This window comes from Nannobrachium achirus (genome assembly GCF_963921795.1).
Source record: "Nannobrachium achirus genome assembly, chromosome: 21".
Taxonomy (NCBI): Eukaryota; Metazoa; Chordata; class Actinopteri; order Myctophiformes; family Myctophidae; genus Nannobrachium; species Nannobrachium achirus.
In genome coordinates this window covers 42715154-42740467 of record NC_137828.1, presented here as the reverse complement: position 1 = coordinate 42740467, position 25314 = coordinate 42715154, and the positions used below count along the sequence as shown (strand labels likewise).

The window sequence follows — 25314 nt, the reverse complement described above, 5'->3', positions numbered from 1 at the left end:
GGAAACATTTCCTTACTGGATAAATCTATACTAATTTAAATGATTCCATATGGGTTTAATAAGAGATGCAAATCCATTTTCATGGCAAAAAATAAATAAATAGTACAGTTGTAACTCAAGTCTAGTGCTCTAAGACTACAGGGGTTTAAGTGGTTAATCATTCAGCTCTACTTTATCTTAGATTTGAAGGGGAAAACGTTACATATTTTACGACAGAATGTATAAAATGTAGATTTTGGATCTACACTCCAAGGTTTACATGACAAAGTCTAAAATATAGATTTTGGATCTACACTCCAAGGTTTACATAATGACAGAAAGTATAAAATATAGATTTAGGATCTATACAATCCAAGGTATTCACATACTTTCCAATGTCGTTGGGCAGCGTCTGTAGAGACACGTCGTTGAGCGCCAGGTGAGCCAAAGCCCGGAGCTGAGTGAAACCGTCTGGTAATCTGTGGAAGAGATTGGAAAAGGCTCCTTATAAAATCTAGGGTTAGGATCCGGAACCGGAGGAAGCGAAGGAACCGGATCCAACATTGAGGAACCGGAATCTGTTCAATCCCATTTTGGAACAGTTTCCAGAACTTTTTTATCACGCTGTCAGAGCTGGTGAGGACTTCACGTCTGCTATGCAATTACAATACCAGGGGTTCTCAAACGTACTTAATTTCAAGGAACACCATAACAATGAGAGTGTACAACAAAACATTCACAGGTCCATTTGGTTCCATTTGTACACTCTCAGAGTTACAGACCTGTAAGGGTCCATATGTAGCCCACTAAAGTAACCCAGAGGGTACCTCAGTGAGGTATATACAGGAATACGTACAGTAGGAATCGTTAAAGGGAAACCGTTAAGGAATCGGGACCGTTAAGAGGGACCCGGAATTGTTCAAATCCTAAAGGATCCCAACCCTAATACAAATGTATTGAATGGCTTTACAAGGGATGAAGATCAACCCATGTGGAGAGAAAGTTCCATCTGCAAAAGTACTCAACGACTCCAGACTCCTGCCAAGAGTTCCAATGCTCTTCTATAGGGGGAAGTGGATCGGGGGGTGGTAAAGATGGGGCTTCCCCATCGTTGGCTTTAGCTTGACACTTCCATTACATACAGAGTCATGTCTGGATCACAGAGCAGCACACACACTATCCACACAAAGCCAATGCTAGTCCTCCATGGAACACTGCATAATCTCATCTGAGCAAACGGCCTGTTTTCTTTTACACATAATTACAGTCATGAAGGGCAATACACTAATACAGGCCATCGCTCTCTCACACGCACACACAGGCAGTATACATGCACACAAAGACATGCACACAAATTTCATAAACAGGTCACCGAACACTAAACAGGAGAGTGGGGGAAAATAGGACACAGAAGAGACATGAATCATAAAATCGAATTCATATAAAATGTACCCCCCCCCCCCCAGCAACCTTCCTGCAGAGTGCTGTGCCGCTGAGCAGAGGAGATATGGGCTGTTCCATTCCACTTTACCTGGAGAGGGGGTTTCCGCTGAAGTCTGCGATCTCCAATGCCTTACAAAACTTAATGCTCTCGGGGATCTCAGGAATGTCTGCAGGAGAAAAGAGGAGAAAGTATGGGGAGAAGGGGGGGGGGGTGGATGACAAGTCAGCACCATGGACTGAAGACGTGATGGGAGGAGGGAGGGGAGGGTGGTGGTCACATTCTATAGAGCAAATCATTTCAAGTTCCCTGATAAATAATAGCTACCAGATGGGAAGGAGCAGTGTACAGAAGGATGGAGGATGGAGGGACATGACAGAATACGTCCACCTGCTCTCGTTACCCCTCACTGTGCCATGTATTGTGACTATTGTTCAATTTCTAGTATCGTAGCACTTGCCCTAACCTTGACCACCACGCAGTCTCATGCAAAGGTTAAAATGTTATTTAGATAGCATTATTTAGATGGATGCCAGGTTCATTTGTTGAATGTTGACCTGGCATTCTATAGCTTCAATGTACATATTATTTTTGACAGATGATAGGCTTACATATGATCCTATAATATTCCAAGGCACTACACTGTCTTTTTGCATTTGATCATGTATTACCTTGTGTTTACCTTGCTTATTGTAAATCACTCTGGATTAAGAGTGTCTGCTAAATGACTAAATTGTACCCTGTAAGAGTCAGTCATTATTATTATACAACAGCCAATAGTGATCTCCTTGCATGTAAATTCATCCTACAATTAGCAGCATTGCCAATGCTAATCAGGGGGGTGTAATCATTGTCTACACATGAGAGAGAGACTGGGCAGTGGCACCAAGATGGCAGAAGTACCCAGCAAAAACCAAATATTCATGTCACAAGCATTTTTGGCAAATCAAAGACACAGTCCCTCTGTTGCCGTTTCCCCGTGAGGCAGACAGACAGATGGGGCTTGGGCTTTATAAGCCACTGCACAGTGTTCACTGCTGTCACTGGCACTTGGTGATATCCATAGGACAGATGCCTTACCAGGCCAGCTTTTCCTGTCACTTGGTACCACTATATCGTTGTTGTCGGGTGGATACCTTATATGTCCATTTGTTTATGGTGCAAATAGACGATCTACAAGCACATAATGCCTTGTACCGTGCTTGTAGATCTGCTGTTTTCACTAGTTTTGTGCGACAGTACTTGTGTGTTGAAGCAGGGCTTTATTTTATGGAAAACGTACAAATTTGAAGATTGGAGATACACGGTTTCTGCAGATATACAAATCTATTTCCATTGAACAAGGGCAGTGAAAGGACAAAAGCTATATCCATCCCAGAGAGTATGCATCTGCATGCAAGTGTATATCATATTATCTGTGCATGTGTGTGCACGCGAGAGAGAGAGTGTGTGTGTGTGTGTGTGTGTGTGTGTGTGTGTGTGTGTGTGTGTGTGTGTGTGTGTGTGTGTCTGCTGCTGAGTTGCAGAATGCAATACAGCTGATTCTAAATAAAGCAGGTCTCACATGAGATTCGATTGGCACGTGTGATTGAGGGCAGAAACCGGCATTGATTTTCCTGCCTATTTTGTGGAGAATAGATTGTGTTGTTATTCCTTGAGGGCAGAGTTCGAGGTTGAGGGAATGTCTTTATTGGGATGTTTTCGTTTGCTTGGTGTGGACAAGAATGTCAACATACATCCCTCTTGCCTTCATCTTTCCCTGTGGACCTGCCATAACAGTCTACTGGTGGATGCTTCTTCATATACAGTAGTACAGTACACTGATGGGTGTCTCGTTTTAACCCATTTTCTTTCTTTTCATTCTTTACTTGTGCCAGCAGAGTGCACAAGTACTGCGTTCAGTGATTTTGTATGTGGCATATCTGTCTGTCTGTGTTTTCGTCATCCAATGGGAAAAAACACGTGTTTACGTCATCCAATGGGAAAACCCTTGAAAAAACATGTTTACATCATCCAATGGGAAAACCCTTGAAAAAACACAGGGTGATGTCACCAACTTGGTGACCTCACCAACAACAAGTGCCACCTGATATAAATAATAGCCGTAAGTTGGCACCTCGATAGAGTGCCAACTTGCCCACCCACATACTGTACATACAGACAGCACCGATCACTACTTGCACGCTCTGCTGGTGCACAAGTAGGCCATATATGATCACGAGTGCACAAGGTGCAAGTTGCCACCTCGACAGAGTGCAGTCTATTTTTTTTCTTTTTACGCCCCAATTTTGTCGTTATGCCAACTGATTCCTCCCCCCACACATTTCTGTGTTGTCACCTAGTGAGGAGCCCCCATCGAGAGGACTTAGAGCCTCTTGCCTCCATCTCCTCCAGCCCAACACTCCCTTGTTGACAGGTGCCCCCCTCCCCAGCCCGTAGGAATATGTACAGTGACAATTATCTCCCTCCCCGCCCGGCTTCCCTCCCCAGAACACGGGCAAAAAGTGCTAGCATAGACGCTTGACAAAGCCGGTTGCACCAAGGCGGAGTCGAACACACAACCTCCTCCAGGGTGGGCCAGGCACTTTACCACCTAAGATCTGCTGACCTGGGGCTCCTCACCGTCCCTCCCAGCAAAAAGAGGACCCTTGAGGATAGAGCCTTCAGTGTGGCAGCCCCAACCCTCTGGAACTCCCTCCCCTTGGTGATTCGCCAGCTGCCAACATTGGACTCTTTCAAGTCCGCACTGAAGAGACACTTATTTACTCTGGCTTTTGGACAATAATGTGATTGTTTCTGTTTTGTTAAGTGCCTTGGGTTGTTGAAAGGCGCTATATAAATTCAAGTTATTATTATTATTATTATTAGGGTGGGCCAGGCACTTTACCACTGTGCCATCCGAGCCAGCATTTAATTTATTTTTGAAGCAGGCCAACAGGGGTGTGACCAGGAGATAATGTTGATTCACTACATGCTGTTATACATGAGCATGTGTTAATGGTGAGGTTAAAATGAGCATGTGTTAATGCTGAGGCTTCTGACATGTGTGCCGTCTGCCTCTTATCGATGAGACATGTGGGTGAACAGTAAGGTGGGTACAGGATGGGATATTGACTGGCCGACACAGACAGCAGCTCACAAACCATGGATGTGTGTTTATGGGCGTGTGTTTGCTTGTGGATGCGTGTGTGTAAAGTTGGTCCGATACCAGTATCGGAAAAGCTGCTGATACTGCCTAAAATACTGGTATGTGAGTATGTCAGTCTATGCCAATCCGATAGCACAAGATAATGTAGGCTATCACATGATATTTATTTTTGAAGCTTCAGTTGATGTTGCACTTACTGTTTATACTCTAAAGGTCGTTGCACACTGCTGCATTTTTTCGGCCGAATATAGGAGTGAATTTCGGAGCACGTAAATAAAGAAATCAAGCTCACGTTATGTCAATCAAGTTTACACACTGCTACCCTTTCAGAATTTATTTTTAGACCACTGGGTCCCTTGCTCTCTCTCTTTGCCCTGAAAAATGCATTTCGCAACAAAAAAACGCAGCAGTGTGCAACCAGCTGTACTGCCCAGATTATTTTTCAATTACAAACTGGTATTGGATCTGCACTCGATACGCAAGTTGTGAGCATTGGAATTGGTATCAGGAAGGAACAAAATGGTATCGGTACATCTCTAGTGTTTATGCGAGTGTGTGTGTGTGTGTGTGTGTGTGTGTGTGTGTGTGTGTGTGTGTGTGTGTGTGTGTGTGTGTGTTTGTGGGTGCATGGCACGCACCATTTCTGGAGATGTCCAGCTCCACCAGCTGCATGAAGTTGGCCACCTCTGGAGGGAGTCTCTGGATCTCATTGTCGCTCAGACCAAGCTTCCGTAGGTTCAGGAGTCTGAAGAAAGGCTGTGGAGAGACACAAGAGAGAGGAACGCCATGTTAAAACTGAGACAGAGTACAGCTGGCTGAATGTATTGCAAAGCCCCTATAGCATGACAGGCTGCCCTGGTCAGCACTCCTTGGAGAGGGGCAATTTGAGCCACAGTCTCAGGCAACAACCACAGGCTAAATCAAATAAGGTTGAGGTTCCCATGCATCCCATCATATCCTGTATTGTAACCCCACACCCCAGGCCTTCCTCCCCCCCCCCCCCCCCCCCGTCATTTTTACAATGACCTTTGGTATATCCCTGGTTTTTTTATCCCTGGTTTTTGTCTGCATTTTGTGTTAGACGTGCTATATTCAACTGGCAATAACTGGAGAACGGAGGGTCACTTTTCTACAGGCTCAGAAAACATCACAACATCACATGTGTTGTGAGTTTGTAGATCTGCCATTTTCAGTCATTAGTAGAAGACATGGTTTCATAGAAGACATGCTGGCTTCTATAGACATCAAATGACTGAAATCAGTCGTGGCGACTGAGAACTTTAATCCAGGAGCACTCTGTGTGTTTATGTGGGGGAATATTAAACCATTTCCAGTGGAAACCGTTTAATTTTCACCAAAAGAACATCAAAGTGCCTTAATCACAACTACAAACCACTACACAGTACACACAGCACACCCACCCAAAAAAAAACTCCAGTATTTTTCAAGGGTGAACATTCCAACGACCCCCCCCCCCCTCGCCAAAATACACCCCTCCTCTCTATGGCAACGCCAGCCAAACAAAGTGGCTTTCGATGGGAGAAGGAGGAGAGCGCTGGGTTCTGTGACCAAACGCCGTGCCAAGTGCTTTCACAAGAGGCTGCTTGTTGGACAGAAGGGGGGACGGCCATGGCATTCAGGAAATAAATTAAAATCGTGTGTCCTCTGCTGTTCAGATGGACACGGACAGACAGACTGAGGCAGACAGGCTGCCGACAACGAAGGGGTACGGAGGGTTACAACCATGACGATTAAGTCCTCAATCAGCATCGGGTTCTGCTGCTCACAGAGGACCTACTGTCTGTCCTTGTTGATCTCCAATCAGAATTCTCAGACACTATGGGACACACTAACTAAGGGGATAAATTCGAGAACAAGCCGACCTAAGCTTTTCTGAGAGCAGGAATTTGCTGGGAATTCAATATTGGAGGAACGGGAGAGTTTCTGAACTGAGCAAGTAAAGCCTGAAAAAAAAAAGTGGAAGGAGAACCTTTATTCAGCTTTTAAAAAAAACCCTCAGGCTCTCTGAATGGTTCTCCTATGCGTAACTAAGAATTTTGTTTATATGTCAATAACCCTGGAGCTAGATACAATTGAAATCCAGAGAAGAGGTCTGACTGTCCGTTTCCTCGGCGTCAGGAGGAATAGGGTTTCATGAATGTATTGTAACAATGGTCTCCCCTCTATTAAAGGAGCAGTGTAAATGCTTAGCACAGCAGGTGAAACTAGATGCTCATTTTCTGCGTATATTGTAATGTTTCTGCCTGTGCAAACCATTAGCCCACATACACACAATATAACATGCTAAGGGGGGGAGAGCTACAATTACGTTGCCCGAAGAGGGACAAGGCTGCAGGCAGTTCAGTACTGCACCTTGGTGACAGATATTTCCTGTTCTTGACTGGTTGTGTATGTAGTGTGTGTGTGTGTGTGTGTGTGTGTGTGTGTGTGTGTGTGTGTGTGTGTGTGTGTGTGTGTGTGTGTGTGTGTGTGTGTGTGTGTGTGTGTGTGTGCGCACACTCTACTAGGGAGAGTGCAGTGGCTAAACAGGCTCTCTCCTGAGTTCTCTGGGGGCTACTAGCATTGGTACAGTGGATCTAACAGCTGGCAGGCTGGTAAGGTGAGCAGGGAAGGGATCTTTCTTTTGTGTGCTACTCGGGTCAGTCATTAGTGTGTCCCATATTCAACGTCCACTTTCACTGCTGCATTATCTGCTTTTCGAATCTCACAACCAGATGTCAGTATGGCGAGTTGCTACCTCGATTGGATCGTATGCTAGACAAACCTACCAGCAGCCAATGAAAGAAATGCACCAGAATCTGGTTGTCTGGTTGTCTGGTAACACTATGGATATGTGAAATGGAAGGGACATGGAAGCAGAGAACCAAGAATAACGAAGAAGTAGAAAGAGAAAACAAAAGAGTGTGGTGGCTCTGTGGTTCCAGCAGGTGCCAGGTATCGAATGGCAGGAAGAGGAAATAGGAGCTTGGGTGTGTGTGGAGGGTAAAGGGAGGGGGGGGAGACCATGTGACCAGACCAGGCCCAGATGGGAGATGGCTATAAGAACAGGTGACACAGGCCGATGCACGGGCAGACTTAAGGGCCATTTATAGTTACGTATGGTTGATTCTGTGTACGTTTTGGGTGAGGGATTACGTACAGTAATTCCATCGATATACATAGTTCCTCCTATACGTTATGTCCGTGCCGACCGTTCTCCGTTGGGCCGCGCGCCACATTGTGCCTTGTAGCACAGAAGAGAATAGCTAACAAAAGCGAAGCAGCCAAAATATGTATAACCACAGAATTTCTTGACCAACGACGTGATGTTATAAGTGGTAACAGTCTGGACTGCAGGTTCTTCGGTTTATTCGCGGTAAATGTAAAACTCCGTGAGGGTACAGATTTAACCACATATGGATCAGGACCCGGAGTGATATAACAAAACACACCCATATAATTCCCAAGTATATGATGAACCGCTGAGCTAATTAATCAGCTCTTATTGTGTGCCTCATCTTGTTGGCTGTCGGAGGAGGATAGGCGGTGTGTGTGTGACGGTATGATAGTGTGTGTGTTAGGGGTGGATATTGGGAAGAATCTCGCGATGCAATACGTATCACGATACTTGGGTCACGATGCAATAGTATCACGATATATTGCGAATCTTTGCGATACGATACTATTGCGATATATCAGCTTTAAAAGCTGAAGACGCTGCTCTATTTTTGTTGTTTTATCGTTCGCAAGCCATTTTCTCGAGAGACCTCACTCACTGATCCATGGGAAGGGGAAGTAGCTACTATAGTAAAGCAACATCTAGAGGCAGCGGAGTGTCAGGATCGGACTTCTACAATTGGTTCCTATGCATGGGAACATATTTTATTTTCCTCAAAGTATCGCGATACTACGGCCTGAAGTATCGATACAGTATTGGCAAATAAACTATTGCGATGTAATTGCCATATCGATTATATTGCCCACCCCTAGTGTGTGTGTGTGTGTGTGTGAGTGTCAAGCCGTCCTGTAGCGACGTTCCTTTTTTACCGTTTCTTGATACAATATGTGTCCCAGCACCCCCAGCAGCTAGTGATCTCGGGGACTGTCATTATTCCCTGTAGCCAAAATGATTTTTTTATTTTTTTTGCTCTCTAAAAAGATAATGCCACAACAGCATCTCATAATATCTAGGCTACATTTCACTTAAACGCCAGAGCTTAACTCTGCATGTAAATAAGACTTTTTTTAATTAATGTGAGAGATCGGTACATAATTCTGTTAGTCCTCCCAGTTTATATTAGCTAAAATGCTAACTAGCCAGCCTTTGTTAGCCGTTTGTAGCCAAATGCGGTAATATCGGGACTCCATTACTTAGCGATGCAACCCACAGTATTTATCCCATTAATTTAATGCCACGTGTGTTCCAAATGAACAATTATTAACCACGTAATGTATGATTTTGTGTATTATTATTTATTATTCTTCCGCCGTTCTTCCGCTGTTTCTTCTTCTACGCTGGTGAAATGATCCTGGAGCGGCCTGGAGACGTCTGTGACGTATGCTCCGGTGCGGAAGCTTCCTTTGTCACTGAGTTAGCTTAGCATTGAATAGATCAGTGTCGTCCTAAACTATCTAATTCTAACGTTCAGGGCGTTTGTTTTTTTGGACAATAAATTGACAGCCAAGAAAACATGGATGGAATGCAATCGTTCACTCGCCGTCGGAAAGTTGACTTTAGAGTAGACTATTCTGGTTGACTGGCTATGAGTGGCTAACGGCTAACGCTAGCTAGCGTTAGCTAGCGCTAGCTGCAGCGCTAGCTGCAGGCTATAAACAAATAAAACGTGACCCAACTCTATTGTTGCTCTCTTCTACAAGCTCACAACGCGAGGCGGTTAAGCCTGTAGATTGTGTTTTATTATCAGGTCAGATAATTCTTCTGACTGAAGTTACACAAACACTGATTATGCTACATTTAGCACAGTTAGCCCTGTTGCGCACGTAATAAATTCACTTCAACCCCTATGCTTCACCCTCGTGTTGAGCAGTTAATCCTATTTGCTACGTACGTCTACAAAAACCTTCATATTTCAAAGATAACGTGCTTACTGAAGTCTCACAGATGTCACAGTATGGTACGCTCAAGCAGAATTACCCGTATCTTTCGTATTGTTTAATAAACTGCATTTTAATCCGATCAGATGCCATTTTCTGTTGTTTTTCAGCCATGCGACCCCATCGGTTGCGAGGTGTACTGCACTTAGATACATTAATACCTTTTTAAGGAAACGACGACCGATCGGATTAAAATGCTCCTCATTAAATAATACGATCATTACGGGACATTCTGCTGGAGCGTACCCTATGGTGACATCTGTGAGCCTTCACTAAGCAATTTATCTTTGTAATCTGACCGTTTGTGTAGACGTATGTAGCAAATTGGTTAAACTGCGTAACAGCAGATTGTGTTGAATTCACGGTTGGCGCAGCGTAGCGTCTTTACATTTAGCCCAATAATGCTTGAGATGCTGTTGTGGCATTATCTTTTTAGAGAGCAATAACTACATTTTAAAACATACATAAACCACTTTAGCCCTATGTTATACCAAGGCTATTTGAAAATAGGCGATCTACAAGCTCACAACGCATTGCGGTGCGACGCGTTGTGAGCTTTTAGATCTGCTATTTTCAAACATTTTGTACTTTTACTTTTGGTACTTTAAGTACATTTGGATACCAATACTTTTGTACTTTTACTCAAGTACATTTTTAATTCTGGACTTTTACTTGTAACAGAGTGATTCTACATTGCAGAATTGATACTTTTACTTAATTATAAAATGTTGGTACTTTTTCCACCACTGTGTAAACGTTTGTGTTCTCATGCCAATAAAGCTTCTTTGAATTGAAGATTGAATTGAAGATTGCTCCCCATGTGGCGGAGTCAGGTCATTGCAGGTTAGAAATTTATTTAAAACTTGAATATCTCAAAAGTCCTATTTCAGCATGGCATCATTCTATAAGCCATATCTTCAAAACTGTTGGGTCAATCTCCACAACCAATATATCATTTTGTAGCTATGATCCCCAGCTTTCAAATGAAATGAAAAAATGAAAATGAAAAAAATTGCAATGACTGGCTCCTGGGGAGATTGGGACACATATATTTCTCATTGGGACACATAGTTTGAGAACCGCTGTCATAGAGCAGAGGAAAAGTAATTTTCCTCACTACTGCGCGTCTGCGCCTACGATTGACAACGGTGGCCGTGGGTACTTCTTGCTACGGATACATCTTCAGTCCGTTCAGTCCGTCCAGTTGGGTGCTGTCCGTAAGCGTCCGTATACGGAGATAAATCATCCGGAGTGTTACGTACTGGGAGTCAAACCGGACCAAACGGAGTAAAGTTCTCTCCCCCTCCGTTTCTTGTGTATTCCTGCGGTCCTTAAGTACTACTATGCATGGTACTTTAGACATCGACGTCTCTCATTCATGTTATTGGGGTCGTCCATTTAACATGAACATTTTTCCTTTGGACATGTGCATGCATGGGATACACAGAAAAACAACTTTTCTTTGTTGTACACACAGGATGAAGGGACAATACATACTGCTTTTGATTTCAATTCTGGATATTGCACATTCATTTTGATTATTATTTTTTTTAATTTAGAATAAAAGACTCTAGAAGGAGTGCACATCTGCACAATCTGCAGCAACCACTGAACAACAATTTACCACCGGGGGATGATGGGTATCGTAGCTCTCTTGTTCAAGTATGGTTGTGTGTATGAGGTTGCATCATGGATATGTTAAATGTTAGTCCATACAATGCAAGATATATCCAAAGGGGAAATTAAAGTCTTGAGGGACCAGCGAGGGAAATGGCTGAAGTCGACAGATGAGCTTTATAAAATAATTCCAGTTAGCGATGGCAGACAGTAAGAAGCAGGACTGAATGCAATCAGGCCTATGAGAGGAGAGGACGATTCTGAAGGCTCACAAAGATGCCCATTCACTGTGCTTTGTAGGGATGGCTCAGTCGTAGCCATGTTCTCTAGTGTTTCTATACAAACCCTCGAAATCCAACATCAGCTTTTACAAGCTGCAAGCATGGAATGGTCTGGCCTTACTAAGTACTTTACATAATTTGTTTATTTCCGGGACAGTGCACATTCATGAACATTTCAATCAATAAACATGATCAATAAACATTTCATGATTCCCCTTATTTCCATCCATAGTCCCACGTAAAAATACACCACAATGACAGTCACATAAACCAAGCAAAGACCACTCACCGAGGAGAGTTTTAAACTAAGCAATGCAGCCCTGGTCAATGGGTAGAATAACAACAACAAAAGGGGATACAGGGGATTTACTGTCCTGACACCCACCTCCTCATTCCATTAGTGTCCCTACACCAGTCTGTTCTGTCACAGTGTGTGTGTGTGTGTGTGTGTGTGTGTGTGTGTGTGTGTGTGTGTGTGTGTGTGTGTGTGTGTGTGTGTGTGTGTGTGTCAGAGAAAGAGAGACCATTTGCCTGGTACATGCCATCACATCGGTGAGAACAAGTGAGCTACATTTCCTCGACAACTTTACGAGTGTGTGGCTTCTTTTAACAGAGTACTTGCTACAGTTGTTTGGTTTTAGGAGGAAGGTGCTGGAGTCATGGGGGGAGAGGAAAGGAGGTGTGCAGTAGGGGTGCAAATGTTCAGTTAGCCCATGGTTCGGTTCAAACATCAGCTTTTGGGTCCCGGTTTTGGTACAATTTGAAAATATTTCCCTCAAGCTCTCTTTATTTTACTTATTAGCAATAAAAAACGAAATTCTATTCAGACACATTCCAGTATTTTCTGCCTTTCATTTTTTATAGGAAAAAAATGTATTTTATTATTACGCTCAAATGCACCTTAGGTCACTATGCCTACCACGTGTGCTGGGAATAGGGGGAGATACTGTCACAAAGAAAAAACATCAATTCAAAGTTTACTTTACGGTAATTAAACATCAGCAACATCAGTAGAGTAGTTTGTTGGGACTGGTATGACACAAAAAATAACTTTTAATGAGCTCCTGCTACGAGTGGAGAAACAACATCAGGTACAATAAACTATAGGATCATTTATTAACCCAATGGTGTCGCCTGCCCAATACAGACGTTCTACAGGCTCCCAATGTGTCGAGATGCTTGTGGATTGTCTGTTCTTGGCGAGCAACAGCAGCTGGATTCACTTGCGGGTCGCAGGGAATTTCATGTGGAATTTCGTTTTTACTTGCTCTTTTTTTTCTTCCAAAACCTAAAAAATTTGGTTTATAAAGGCATATTGAACCGTGCAGGATGAACCGCATGGTTCTGTTTTACACCAAAAGCCACTGCATCCCTAGTGTGCAGTACCCTACAGTAGAGTGGTACAGACTAGTCATAGGAGGGCAGGGGGGACATTTTTCTGGTTAGTCACAATAGAGGGCAACGTAGTAGACTCATGGGGCTTGTGAAGTCTACAGATCAACAACACAACTGTTTGGGAAAGCACCTGAATCAAGTCACAAGTATTTGGGCCGAAACAAAGGTCACAATTAACATCAGGCCTCATCCAGTATTTGAGGGGAATACAGGCAGGGAGAGCGCATGGATTATTCCATCCATTAGCTGGTTTGCGGCTGCTAATGCTTCAATTTCCACTAGCCACTTTGGTCACTGGCCAGCCTGTGTCACCTTGGATTAGCTTATTGATTCTCACTGTTGCAAATAAATTAAACTAACTGGCTGGTAAAACCTTGAATCAATCAGCCCCTGACTTATAAATTAGTCTCTTTAATAGATTTAAAGATTCAAGGGGAACATGGTGCAGTGCATCACACTTTATTAGTAGTCCAGCTCTATGTAGCGTGTAATATGTTCAGTTGCTGACAAATGGGTTCATTAAGCCTCATATAGCGGGTGCCAGATTAAGGAATAGTGGCTAAGACCACACTGGCAGTGGACTACCAGAGACAAGTTTACTCACTAGTAGTATGAAGGAGGAACTAAACTCGGACAAACTCGGTTAAAGCCTTTTTAATAATAAATAACGTGACATTGTTTCTATGTCAATACATCTTCATAAGGTCATGACCTGATGACAATGTGGTGACACATTGTCATCAGGTATGTGACTATTGTATGTGACACCTGGTCACCTATGTGTGTACATTATGGTGTGTGTGTGTGTGTGTGTGTGTGTGTGTGTGTGTGTGTGTGTGTGTGTGTGTATGTGTGTGATAGAGGTCATGTTAGAAACATGCTCCAAAATAGCTCCTTTCGGAACCACTCCCTCCGCTGTATAGCTCCAATTGAGGTCCAAGGAAACGACATGCCCAAATTGGAAAGTTCCGGGGAAGGTCCGCCGTCATGAACACGTACCTTTTGTGAACATTCTATCCAAAAAGTAAAGGTCGGCTTTACCTCTCTCAGATGTTTACTTTTTTAGCATGGAAGAAAATCTAAGCAATGGGGTTGAAACAAGAATTTAAATCGCCGTTTTTGTCAGCATGTGGACAGTTTTCCCAATGGAATTTTTGTGAGACATGAATGAGAGACAACATAGGTACTGTGAAAGTGTGTGTGTCCCCCCCCCCCCCCCCTGGATGAACGTTAAGTTACAGGACAAGAGATCCTGTACTGTAGTCAGTCAGCACACACACACACACACACACACACACACACACACACACACACACACACACACACACACACACACACACACACACACACACACACACACACACACACACACACACACACACACACACACACACACACACACACACACACACAGTTTACATAAGTTGCCTTCTGTGAGGGCATCAGGGGAACAGTTTGGCTTCTGTATGCAGGACTTGGGGAGGGAATGCAACATCCGTTAACGTGCATATTTGTGGGTAATATTTATGTGAGCATGTTTGTTTTAAGCATGTGTTTATGCAGGTGTTTATGCTTGTTGGGACGCAGTAAACTCCAGATAGGGAGAGAGATGTTTGTGTTGGTACTTGGTAGAAGGCACCTAATTAGAAACTGACAACAGCTGTCCCAGAGGTAAAGGTAAGGTGATGTAGCGCGCGCGCGTGCGTGCGTGTGTGGGTTGCTAGCAGCTTTCTAGGCACGATGAGACAGAGCCGGACGGACACAGACTTCAGTGTTCAAGTCAAGTGACACCATTTAGCCCAAGGCTTCACTCCAATCAAGCCATTAGGCTGCAGATGACACAAGACACGCATGGCGCACGCACAGTTTCAACACTTAACTTCACCCTTTAAAAATATATACATATATCCCGGTTTGGCCTCCCTACTGTATGCACTAAACATTTGATGCTTACCAGGGCAGCGGTTTCTGAGATTAGCTGCAGTGCAAACAAACAAACAAGGGTGAATACTGTTAATCTCAGCCTCCAGGACTGGCAGAGATGATGACATCAAACTTCTGACCTACACCGAGTGTGGGACTAAAGCCATGAGGAGAGGACCACAACCACCAACCTTTTAATGGGGGGAGGGGGTTTGGAATTTCAGATTCCCTTTCTGCTACTTCAATTCAATCAACTAACTGTTGAGGCATTCCGATCAATGCAACCACAATAAACAACTTTCCAAGTTGGCCCACGAGGAGGAAATGTAATTACAACACATTAAGCCCACCCCCCAAATCCCCACGGCCCCCTCCCTTGTCATTCTTTTTCATAAAGCCATTTCCTTTCATATGAGAGTGGAACCCCTATCCATTCATGCTCTCCCATCCCAGTCCTCTGCATTCCACTCTGGCCTCTTTTCTAGATTACCCGTGCTCTTGCAATGTAACACAATATACACTGACTACACAGTACACCTAAGTACACTGTACAGTACACCTAAGTACACTCACTGCATGTGTTTTTTTGATGATAAATAATGATGGGCCCTTTCAGGGTCCGGGAAAGGAAGATGAGAAGATATGGTTGACTGGGTAAACTCGGTACAAAAAAAAAAAGGGTTATTTCACTTTTAAACACTTCTAGGTTCATTTCGACGTCTACTCTGCTTTAGTGCACGCTCAGACAGTTTTTATGTTGCTCGATTCAATATTTAATATATTCAATTAGAGATGTTTCAGACAGGTCCAGGTCAAGAACTATGACATCAAAGAGCAGCATGCACACAAATAGTCCTCCGAGTCTGACTTGCCGAGTTAAAGTGGCTGCAGAACAAAAGACAGCATCAAGAATGCACCAGGAGTAATTTCCAGGCCCCTCGGGTTTGCGGCGCATTAACGAAGCAACATGATGTAGTTATTCTCTTGCATGGCTGCAGTCACGCACTCACAAACGCACGTGTGCACACACGTACCATCCCCTGCTGTTTGCCCCGCACAGTTTGAAACCCGGAGTCCCAAAAAAAAAAGAAACTCTGCAGGGCCTGAATGACCCAACCCTCCTCCAACTTATCTTCTGCCCACCACCCCATCCACTCGCTCTCTCGCTCTATTTCTACTACTATCTCTTCCACTCCTCTGGGTTCCCCCCATTTCCCTTTTCAGAGGGACAAAGCCTAACTTAGCCAGCAGCTCTAACACAGGGCTGTCAGTCACAGGCCAGGGTTGCCAGATTCTACGAGATAAACAAGCAACCAGGTCTATGAAAACAAGCCCAAAAGAAGTGACCATAGGCCACAAATCAGCATTAGCTATTTATTTGAAAATATCCCATCTACAAGCTCACAGCTCGTCACAGTGCGACACAACACAAGCCACAAATAAGCAACCATACTTTAAAAATAAGGCCCCGCAACCACCAATATTTACAATAGACTTAACAGAGAAACAAGCCCTAAGTCTCCAATAATAATAAGCAGACATGGCTAGCCTTGCATAGCCAGACAATATCACACTGCGTGGACCTGGTTGCTTATTTCTCTCACAAAATGTGGCAACGCTGCTCAGTCAGGAGATTCTTCCATTGTGTCCAAAAGGCCACCACAGAGGAGCGGAGGGGGAGGAGGGGTGGTGCAGAGAGGGTTGGAAATGGTGGGGCTCAAGACTTGAAAGGCACAAGGGGCACACAACAAAGAAAGCAGGAATCTGGTAAGAACAGGATAGAGAAAGCGAATACGGGGGGAATACGGGTGGGGGGACAGAGGGATGGCAGATTATTAATGAAGAGGGGGGAGTAAACAATGGCTTCCCAGCAGGGAAGAAGAGGCTCCCTCTCTGGACATTCACTTGCGTTAATGGTGTTGAGTCTGGAGCCTGGCCCTTGCTGACCGGTACACAGACATTATTATCTCATTTAACATCTACACAACTACTCACCCCCCCGATAGTGTGGAGTGGTACAGTCCTGGCTGGCTTAACTTGGTCCTCTAATAACCTACATAAATGTCACTGTACTGTTGTCTGTACTTCCTCTGCCCTACCTATCCTAGCACAATCCCTGTGGGACTTGTTGCAGCTTGGGTGCAAAGTGTGTGTGTGTGTGTGTGTGTGTGTGTGTGTGTGTGTGTGTGTGTGTGTGTGTGTGTGTGTGTGTGTGTGTGTGTGTGTGTGTGTGTGTGTGTGTGTGTGTGTGTGTGTGTGTGCATGTGTGCGTGCGTGCGTGCAGTATGTAATGTGACCGTCGTCCTCAAACAAACCAGACCACTCCAACACACTACTACTACTCCCTCCATGGCCCCACCATGTGCCACGTGTGTCTCATTTGAAGACCGCATACTGTATCTAATCCTATTAACTTAACACAGTATGCACAATCACATTAGCAGCACCCAGCTCTCAGGGGCACATTTAAAAGATATCACCATGTGCGTAATAAGGTTGTGATCCTTTAGGATTTTAATGATAACCCCTTCACGGTCTGGTTCCTTAACAGTTTCCTTTATGATTCCTATAGTGGGTGTTGCTGATGACCGGTTTGTGTATGTATGTGTGTGTGTGTGTGTGTGTGTGTGTGTGTGTGTGTGTGTGTGTGTGTGTGTGTGTGTGTGTGTGTGTGTGTGTGTATATATATATATATATATATATATTTTTTTTTTTTTTTTTTTTTTTACACAAATATTCCTCCATGGTTGCCGACCGCCTAGGCTGAACATCGAGTCCACACAGAGAGGAGGGCGTGGCCCAAACTGCATGACTGACAGCTCTACTTACACAATACACTCTTCGCCTGTCCCAGCAGTCACTTTGATCTGCATCTAGACAGACAGCATAGTCAAATGAACACAGACTAGTCCAGGGTAGTGATGTGTCGTTCATAAGAACGCGTCACAAGAAATGAACGGTTTGAACCACCACTAGTCCTGGGGCAGCAGTTTGGACCTACAGTATAGGCGGCAAACTCTGCTACGATAGCAAGAGGGAGAGACAGACGGGGAGAGTGAAGTCGCAATCTAGCCAAGTAGATTAAGCAATGCTGCGCCTTGACACATTTAGATAACAGCTATGCTCTAGTTACAGTAAATAACAGGCTTGCATAATAGGGGGGGTGTAGGGAGTTTAGAGGCAAGGCAGGGATTTTTGTACTGACCAAAACAGTAAAACAGAAATTAGAAGCATTTAAACTGAACCTTGTACAGAAAAATCAAATTCCAGGAATTGTCTGGAAGTGGAGATGGCTCTGGCCAGCTTTGTGCAACACACACTTGCACTTTCAGAAGGCCTCGAGTCGACTCATAAATCATAGGTCATACTACAGCCACTTCCATTCCATTCCTAAGAGGTGCAGAAAAACAATGCTGCATTATCTCACAGGGAGAAGTAAAAGCTGCAATCATGCACTCAGTGAATTGGCACTACCAGTAAGCACGGGGAGAAGAAAAACACATGCACGCAGGCACGCACGCACACACCCACACACGCACACACACACTACAAGGTCGTTGGCTCTGTAAAACTGGCACACACCTGCAGTAGCAACCTGCCACACTGTGTAGGTGTATTCTAGGGGTGTCTTCTAAAAATCGACGAATCGTTTTAAGCCCCGGGAATCGACGCCAATTGTTTGAGTCGAAGCGAAAATATATATTTTTTTATATCACCAGTTAGCCTACTACTGCGGTGCACTGCTGGACTGGTGTGGTGTCATGTACTTCCAATGAGAAGTAGCAATTGGCGAACAGTTATTTATTGTCTCGCACCAGTCGGGTTGAAAGTGAGACGGAACGGCCAGAACGGTTCAGACCGCCGCTTCGTTAAAACATTCAGAGCCGGGACAGTGTTCCGTTAAGAGGAGGAAGCACGCTGTCAAAATCCCATATTAAATAACCTGCCACAGCACAAACGCGCGTCCACGAAGTAGTAAACAATCTTCTAAAGTCAAATTAACATACACAAGTGTAGGCTACAAGTTACATTTTCTAATTAAAGTGCTTCTGAATTGTTCCAGTGTTGTAATCCATGATGAATGATTGTGTTTCGCTGTGTTTGCGTCCATGACATGTCACTGCTGGCTCAAGCGGGAGCTGTGCCTCCACCTGTTTATGATCCTTTTCTGAAATGAATCCGTTCTCGACACTGACTCATTACTCTGTCAGTGCTCTGTGTCCCGCGACTGCGGACTGGATCCCATCGTTCATTTAAAAGAGCCGTTCAAGAGAGCGGAATCGTTCGCGAATGTCTCATCTCTACTGAACGCTGAAGAGAGACGGGGCAGAGTTGAAACAGCGGAGATGTTTTATTTGTTTTAACGGTGTGTTATAACTCTATGGTTGTACACTGCTATGCAGATAACATTTGTGCTCGCGCACCGATATCACCGAAAACACAGTGTATTCAATTCATCTCTTAATGTATTATTGTATTATGTTGACGTGGTTTAAAGCAACACTTTTTTTTCTTTTTTTTTACACAAAGTAGACTATAAAACGATTCGTCGACGCGTCGGATTAACCCCCGCGACTCGAATCGACTTCATAAATCCTGTGTCGAAGACAGCCCTAGTGTATTCACAGCTATGCTGTGGATCCCAGGATCACTCTCTCATGTTGAGGTGAAAAGTGGATAGCAAGGGAGCGGGGACAGTATGGGCAGGAGTAGGGGAGGGGCTCACCCAGCTGCAAAAGCATGTAATTTAATGGTAACTAGATTCTGCCAAGCCCCGCCCACTTTGCGATTGTCTGAATGCAAGAACAACACAACAAGTCTCTTGTCACATTCAAATACAGCACAAAAAAAAAACATCCCAGCACCTGCCTCAGTGGCGCTCCTCGCCAATCATTACCAACCCCAACCTCCCCGGATCGAACCGGCTTCCGCCACTATTATAATGTTTCTTGACAATAAAGTATAGTTTTGGTCTGCGACAGAGTCTGAACCAGACTTCACTGTCACTGTGCCGAACGTTGTGAACTCCGCTTCAGCCCGTTCAAGTTAAGTCCAGATAGGGACAGAATCGTTAATCTTGTTTTGGGGTAAGTGTCAGTGTCTTTTCTGGGACTTGTCAGAATCTAGTTGTATAAAAATATAACGCATGCACACGTTAAACTACTACTGAATGAAACCAACATGGCGACTGCAGAAAGTACTCTAATATGCGATTATGTTGAGTTATAATCGCACATGATGGCTAAACCTTAAGCTATTTTTTTGTCAACGCAGGACCAAAAATCTTCTTTTGAAGAGCGACAGTGTTGTGTAATGGAGTGTAAATGTATCTTTAGATCTGTAGACTTGTTTAACTCAACAAAATACATCGGGTGCCATCCAGATTTCAGTAGATTTCTGCTGAGGCTGATAGTTTACTCTACTACTAGTCACAGAGGCTAACAATGTGTCAATCTCTCAAGACCAGTCTTTAGGTAAACATGAGGTAAAACTACGCTGCAGAATAGGACAGGCAAGTTCCACTGTGTGTGTTTTACCAACGTGGAATCGTACGCTTCAATGCGTCATGAGAACTCTGTAACTATGCTGACACTTAACTGTATCTCTTGCGTTTATATGCCTCAGTGAGATTCAGCACGTGCCACTTTCGATTTGGGACTCATTGGTATTTTATCTTGTCTGGTGAGATAAGAGTGGGGGAGGCCTGGGAGGGAAGAAATCAGTGGATTCTGAGCTTCATGAGATGTAAATGGGACTTGGGAGCAGCAAAGCTCTTGGGAGTTACGGAGCATGTCTGTAAAGTAATAAAGCTTCTGCGTTTTCTTCTGTGTGTGTGTGTGTGTGTGTGTGTGTGTGTGTGTGTGTGTGTGTGTGTGTGTGTGTGCGTGTGTGTGTGTGTGTGTGTGTGTGTGTGTGTGTGTGTGTGTGTGTGTGTGAGAGAGAGAGACATTGTGTTAGTGGTGAGGCGTGTAAGCCAGAGAATGCCTGCCACATCCACCTGTTGCCTCTCAATCTTACTCTGTCATGTCCAGCAAACAGCAGCATTGTAGAGTCTCTTTCCTTGTCTATTGTCTTTTAACACATTGTAGTGTCTTATTCTGTCTTGTCTGCCAATGAACCGTCAGCCTCACACTGCCACAGGCTACGTGTTTGCAGGAATATCGGAAAACGTGTCAGAACCAGCTTAATAACAGCATGATAGAATCTCAAAGATATGTGGAGAAAAAAACAACACAAAAACATTTCCCCCCAGCTGTAGTGTCCGTTAATATAATTTGTCAGCTGTAGTAGCCTTGTAGAAATGTCTTGAGGGCAATTTTTGTGATGTTTTCCTCTAATCCTTTCCACTGTGTGTGTGGGGTACCACGTACACCGTCCTTGTTCCAGTAGGCTGGTTAATTCCAGAGTGTTTCCCTGGGCAAATCAGGAAGGAGTCACGTTTCCTCAGAGACTCAACCCTTCTGAGCATCTGCTCCAAAGGAGGAGAGCCATGGAGCTCATGGGGCACAGCTCATGGGGCACAGCTCATGGGGCACAGCTCACCCACCCATCCACCCACCCACACACACACGAAAAGTGGTTTGTTTTATATTGGACGGCCCCAGGGCTGGGCTGTCCTCTCAGCTCAGCCCATGCATCCATAACTTGTCTGCTTGAATTCACCTTCACCAAAGAGATAAAACGTGGAAGATCAGCATCTGTCAGAGACGGACACATCCTGAGGACTGACGACAAGCCAGCACTATGTGTGCAATCGTTTCTTTAACTATTGGTTGCCCCCGGGCGACACATATGTGTCTCATCATATTCCGGCCTGTGACTACATCTTGAGTCGTCATCTGTGCTGATGGGATAAATGGTGCATTTATATAGCGCGTTACATAGATTGTGCATTACATTCACCCATTCGCAGACATTCATAACCGATGGCGGAGGAAACCATGAAAGGCACCAACCTACACATCGGAAGCAATTAGGGGTTCAGAGTCTTGCTCAAGGACACTTCAACACTAACTCTGGGGGAGCCCAGGGTCGAACTGGGAACCTTGTGGTTCTCAATCCGGCCGCTCTCCCGGCCACTCTACACCTGAGCTTCGGCCGCCCCATAGACGGTGTTAGAGTTGTGATCCTGGTGTAGGAAAAGGGGGGACGGACACCCAACCATCACCACAGGACAGGAGGCTGCTGTGCAAAGCCTGGTGGTTTAGTTAAATATTGCACATGCATGAAGACAAGGCCTGTTATTTCATCATTTTAGGGATCAGGCGACTTGGCCTTGGTGTTGTAAAAAAGGGGGGGGGGGGGGGGGGGGTTTTCTGGTTTTCACGGTGTAGATGGCCATGAAACAGGGAGAGAGATGGGGAGACATGCAGTAAAGATCATCCCGCAATGCACTGTCAGGCTTCTTTAGAGCCTAGGTGCCTGGACCTGGAACTTTTGGAAGGCAAAAATAAAAGAGCAAATACCAGGGCTGGACAGCCATCAAATAAAACAATGATTTTAAGACCACGTAAATAATGAATTCAATTAAACGAAAGAAATCTCTTTCACAAAGTGTAAATTACCAATATTTGTAGAAACGACTGAGTCAAAGGTTCATGCACGTGAGCTGCTTGGACTAATCAGAGTGACTGGACTCATCTGAACCGGGGTTTGAAAACAAAACAAAGTATTGACAGGAAGGAGGCAGAGGAGAAAACAGCACAATCAGCTGGGGAAGTGCAGGCAGGCGGGGCATCAAAGCAACTGTCGCCTCAAGGGAGGTCTTTTTTTTGGGGGCAGAAGACCAAACTGTGGGGCTACGATAGCCATGAACTTCATGGCCTGACTCAGGACACGGACGCACGCACGCACGCACGCACACACACGCACACGCACACACACACACACTGAGCGAGCTGAGATTTAAGAGCTGCTTCCCAGCACCTGACTGTGGAAACATAATACACTCATGGACGAGATGCAACAAACTGTACAGCATGTTCTGTAAAAAGACATGTCAGAGGTCAGGCACTCACTCCATTTCTCACTCACTCTTTCTCTGACGGTCCCTCTCACTGTCCTATTCTTTGTTCCATCTCTCTCTCTCTTTCTGTTTCTATCTCGGTCTGCTCTGAACAATACAGCTCCCTGTGTAAACAACAGCCCCAACAGACGTCCAAGAGGAGACCACAGCACAGAAACAAAAGAACAACTCATTCCGTCGCCTCCCGGACAATGTCTGGACCTGATTCATTTGAGAAAACCGCTATGCATGAACTCTGCTGCCTGTGATGAGTGCTGGGATAGTGAGTCAATGGAAAGATATGGGATGGTGCTGACTGAGTCAGCTCAGCACCCACGACAATCAATGGTGTGGGAGTGTGAGGTGCAAGCTAAGAGCCCATAGCAAGCAAGGGCTACTCGTGCTCCCATCTGCTTTTTGAGCGGTGGTCACAACGCTCCTATACGTGGCCGTGTGTGTGGGTCTCCGTCCGTGTCTGTCTGTCTGTATGTAGCCTAAACTTCGGCGCGTAACTAGTGCCGCACCATTTACGCCACTCGCGCAATATATACATCAAAATGTGCGGCTCGGCCGGGAATGGTGTTCTATTACCTTTCGTTCCGATCCGCCTTACCATGCCGACGTAATCGGCAAAAAACTACGCTTAATTGTCCCCATTGACTTATAATGGGACAATGCAAGAAATCACTTTCAAGTATTTTTCTCTCGTAAACCATAGGAGCTACAGTTTCAAACCTCGGAGAGGAGATTCATAATGATTTTAAGAATGAATCGAAAAATAATTACATCACTCGGCCTCATGGTGGCGCTATAACGGCCCACTTTACGTTTTGCCCCGTAACTCTTGAACCGTAGATCGGAAAATTAAAATTCTTTTTTCCCTGGATTCCTTGGGTCAAGGAATCCAGGCCCATATAGGCCACGCCCATTTGCGCCAGGATAGATTTTCCGCCATCTTGAATTTTCTCCAAAACACACTTTTTGCTCCTTTTCCTACATATTTTCTTCAAATGTCACAAAAATCGGTACACATGATCTATGAGGTGGGTAAACCACCGCTCAGTTCACACGGGTGTGATTTTTCAGGTCCCAGTGGGTTTCACTACAATGAATCTGATTCAACAATCACACTGCACCATAACCTGAAACGAACATAATGAGAGGTAACTTGGAAGAGAAATGTATTGACATTACCTGATGCATATGTATTGCAAAATACAAACAAACAACACATATTTCAAGTCGTAGATCCCAAACTGTGGAACCAGCTACCGGTCAGGCTGGCCTTCCACATTACCGTTTTTTAAAACTAATTTTTATTCCTTGGCTTTTAAACCCTGACTGATATTTGTATTCATGTTTAATTGTATAGCATTTTGTTTTTATTGTTTAAATGTTTTTATTGTTATGCCTCCTGTGCAGCACTTTGGTCAACTCTTGTTTTAAAATGTGCTCTATAAATAAAGTTGGATTGGATATGAACAAGCTTTGGTTGGTAACATTACGAAGAGCTGCCTTAACCCTTTAAGTGCCTATCCCGAACATGTTCGGGATATTCTGGATCAAAAACAATTTTTTATTTGCTATTTTACTTACCCCGAGCTGCTTGGAGCAACGTGGGTGGTCCCGGCTCGCCCAGCGCTCACCAACGAGAGACGCTAGATGCTCCGACGATTTATTCCATTGAAAATGGTTTAAAATAAAGTTTAGACCCCCCCCAATGTTCATTGTAGGCGGCGCAACGTATTCCAGGGTGCCTATCCCGAACATGTCCGGGATATTTAATAAAATTAATTATTTTATCGGAGGCCTCAACGAAGCCCCGGTCTAGACGTCCATCCTTGGCCGGGACTTAGACTCGGCCATCCACGGGCCGTATTCGCGCTAACGGCCAAATCGCGCCGCCCACTCCAATAATAAACCAGTAAGACTCCCTAATCGGGAGATAAGCGACCGTTGGTCGCTTATCTCCACAAATAGGCCAAAAGTTTGTTTTACCAATTATTACACTCTATGTGAACATTTACATCAACAAATCCCAAGTACTATGCAGAACGACCCATTTCAAGTTTTTAATGTACAACAATATTTAGAAAATAGGTCTACAAGCTGACAGTCCTCGTCCCTTATATTCCCATAGGTTATATGGAGATCTCAGTGTTTGTCAGTCCTTGTTCATTTATGCCCATATATGGACATCTCTATATCTACTGTAACAGTCCTTGTCCCTTTATGCCCATATATGGAGATCTCTTAACTGTAAGTCCTTGTCCCTTTTATGCCCATATATGGATATTCCTGATGTCATCAGTATATGAACATATATGGGCTTTCTGATATGCCCATATATGGAGATCTCTTAACTGTAAGCCCTTGTCCCTTTTATGCCCATATATGGATATCCCTGATG

The 25314-nt window shown here is 44.4% G+C and overlaps 1 protein-coding gene across 1 annotated transcript in view; it reads right to left on the bottom strand.

Moving 5' to 3' along the window:
- Positions 1-25314, bottom strand: part of scrib (scribble planar cell polarity protein) — a 139354-nt gene that overhangs the window by 76307 nt on the left and 37733 nt on the right. Inside the window, exons 2-4 of the mRNA XM_080751786.1 lie at positions 5207-5324; positions 1511-1589; positions 369-458 (exon numbers count right to left, since the gene is read on the bottom strand). Of these exons, the coding sequence (XP_080607912.1) occupies positions 369-458; positions 1511-1589; positions 5207-5324 (287 nt within the window). The remainder of the gene's footprint in view (positions 1-368; positions 459-1510; positions 1590-5206; positions 5325-25314) is intronic.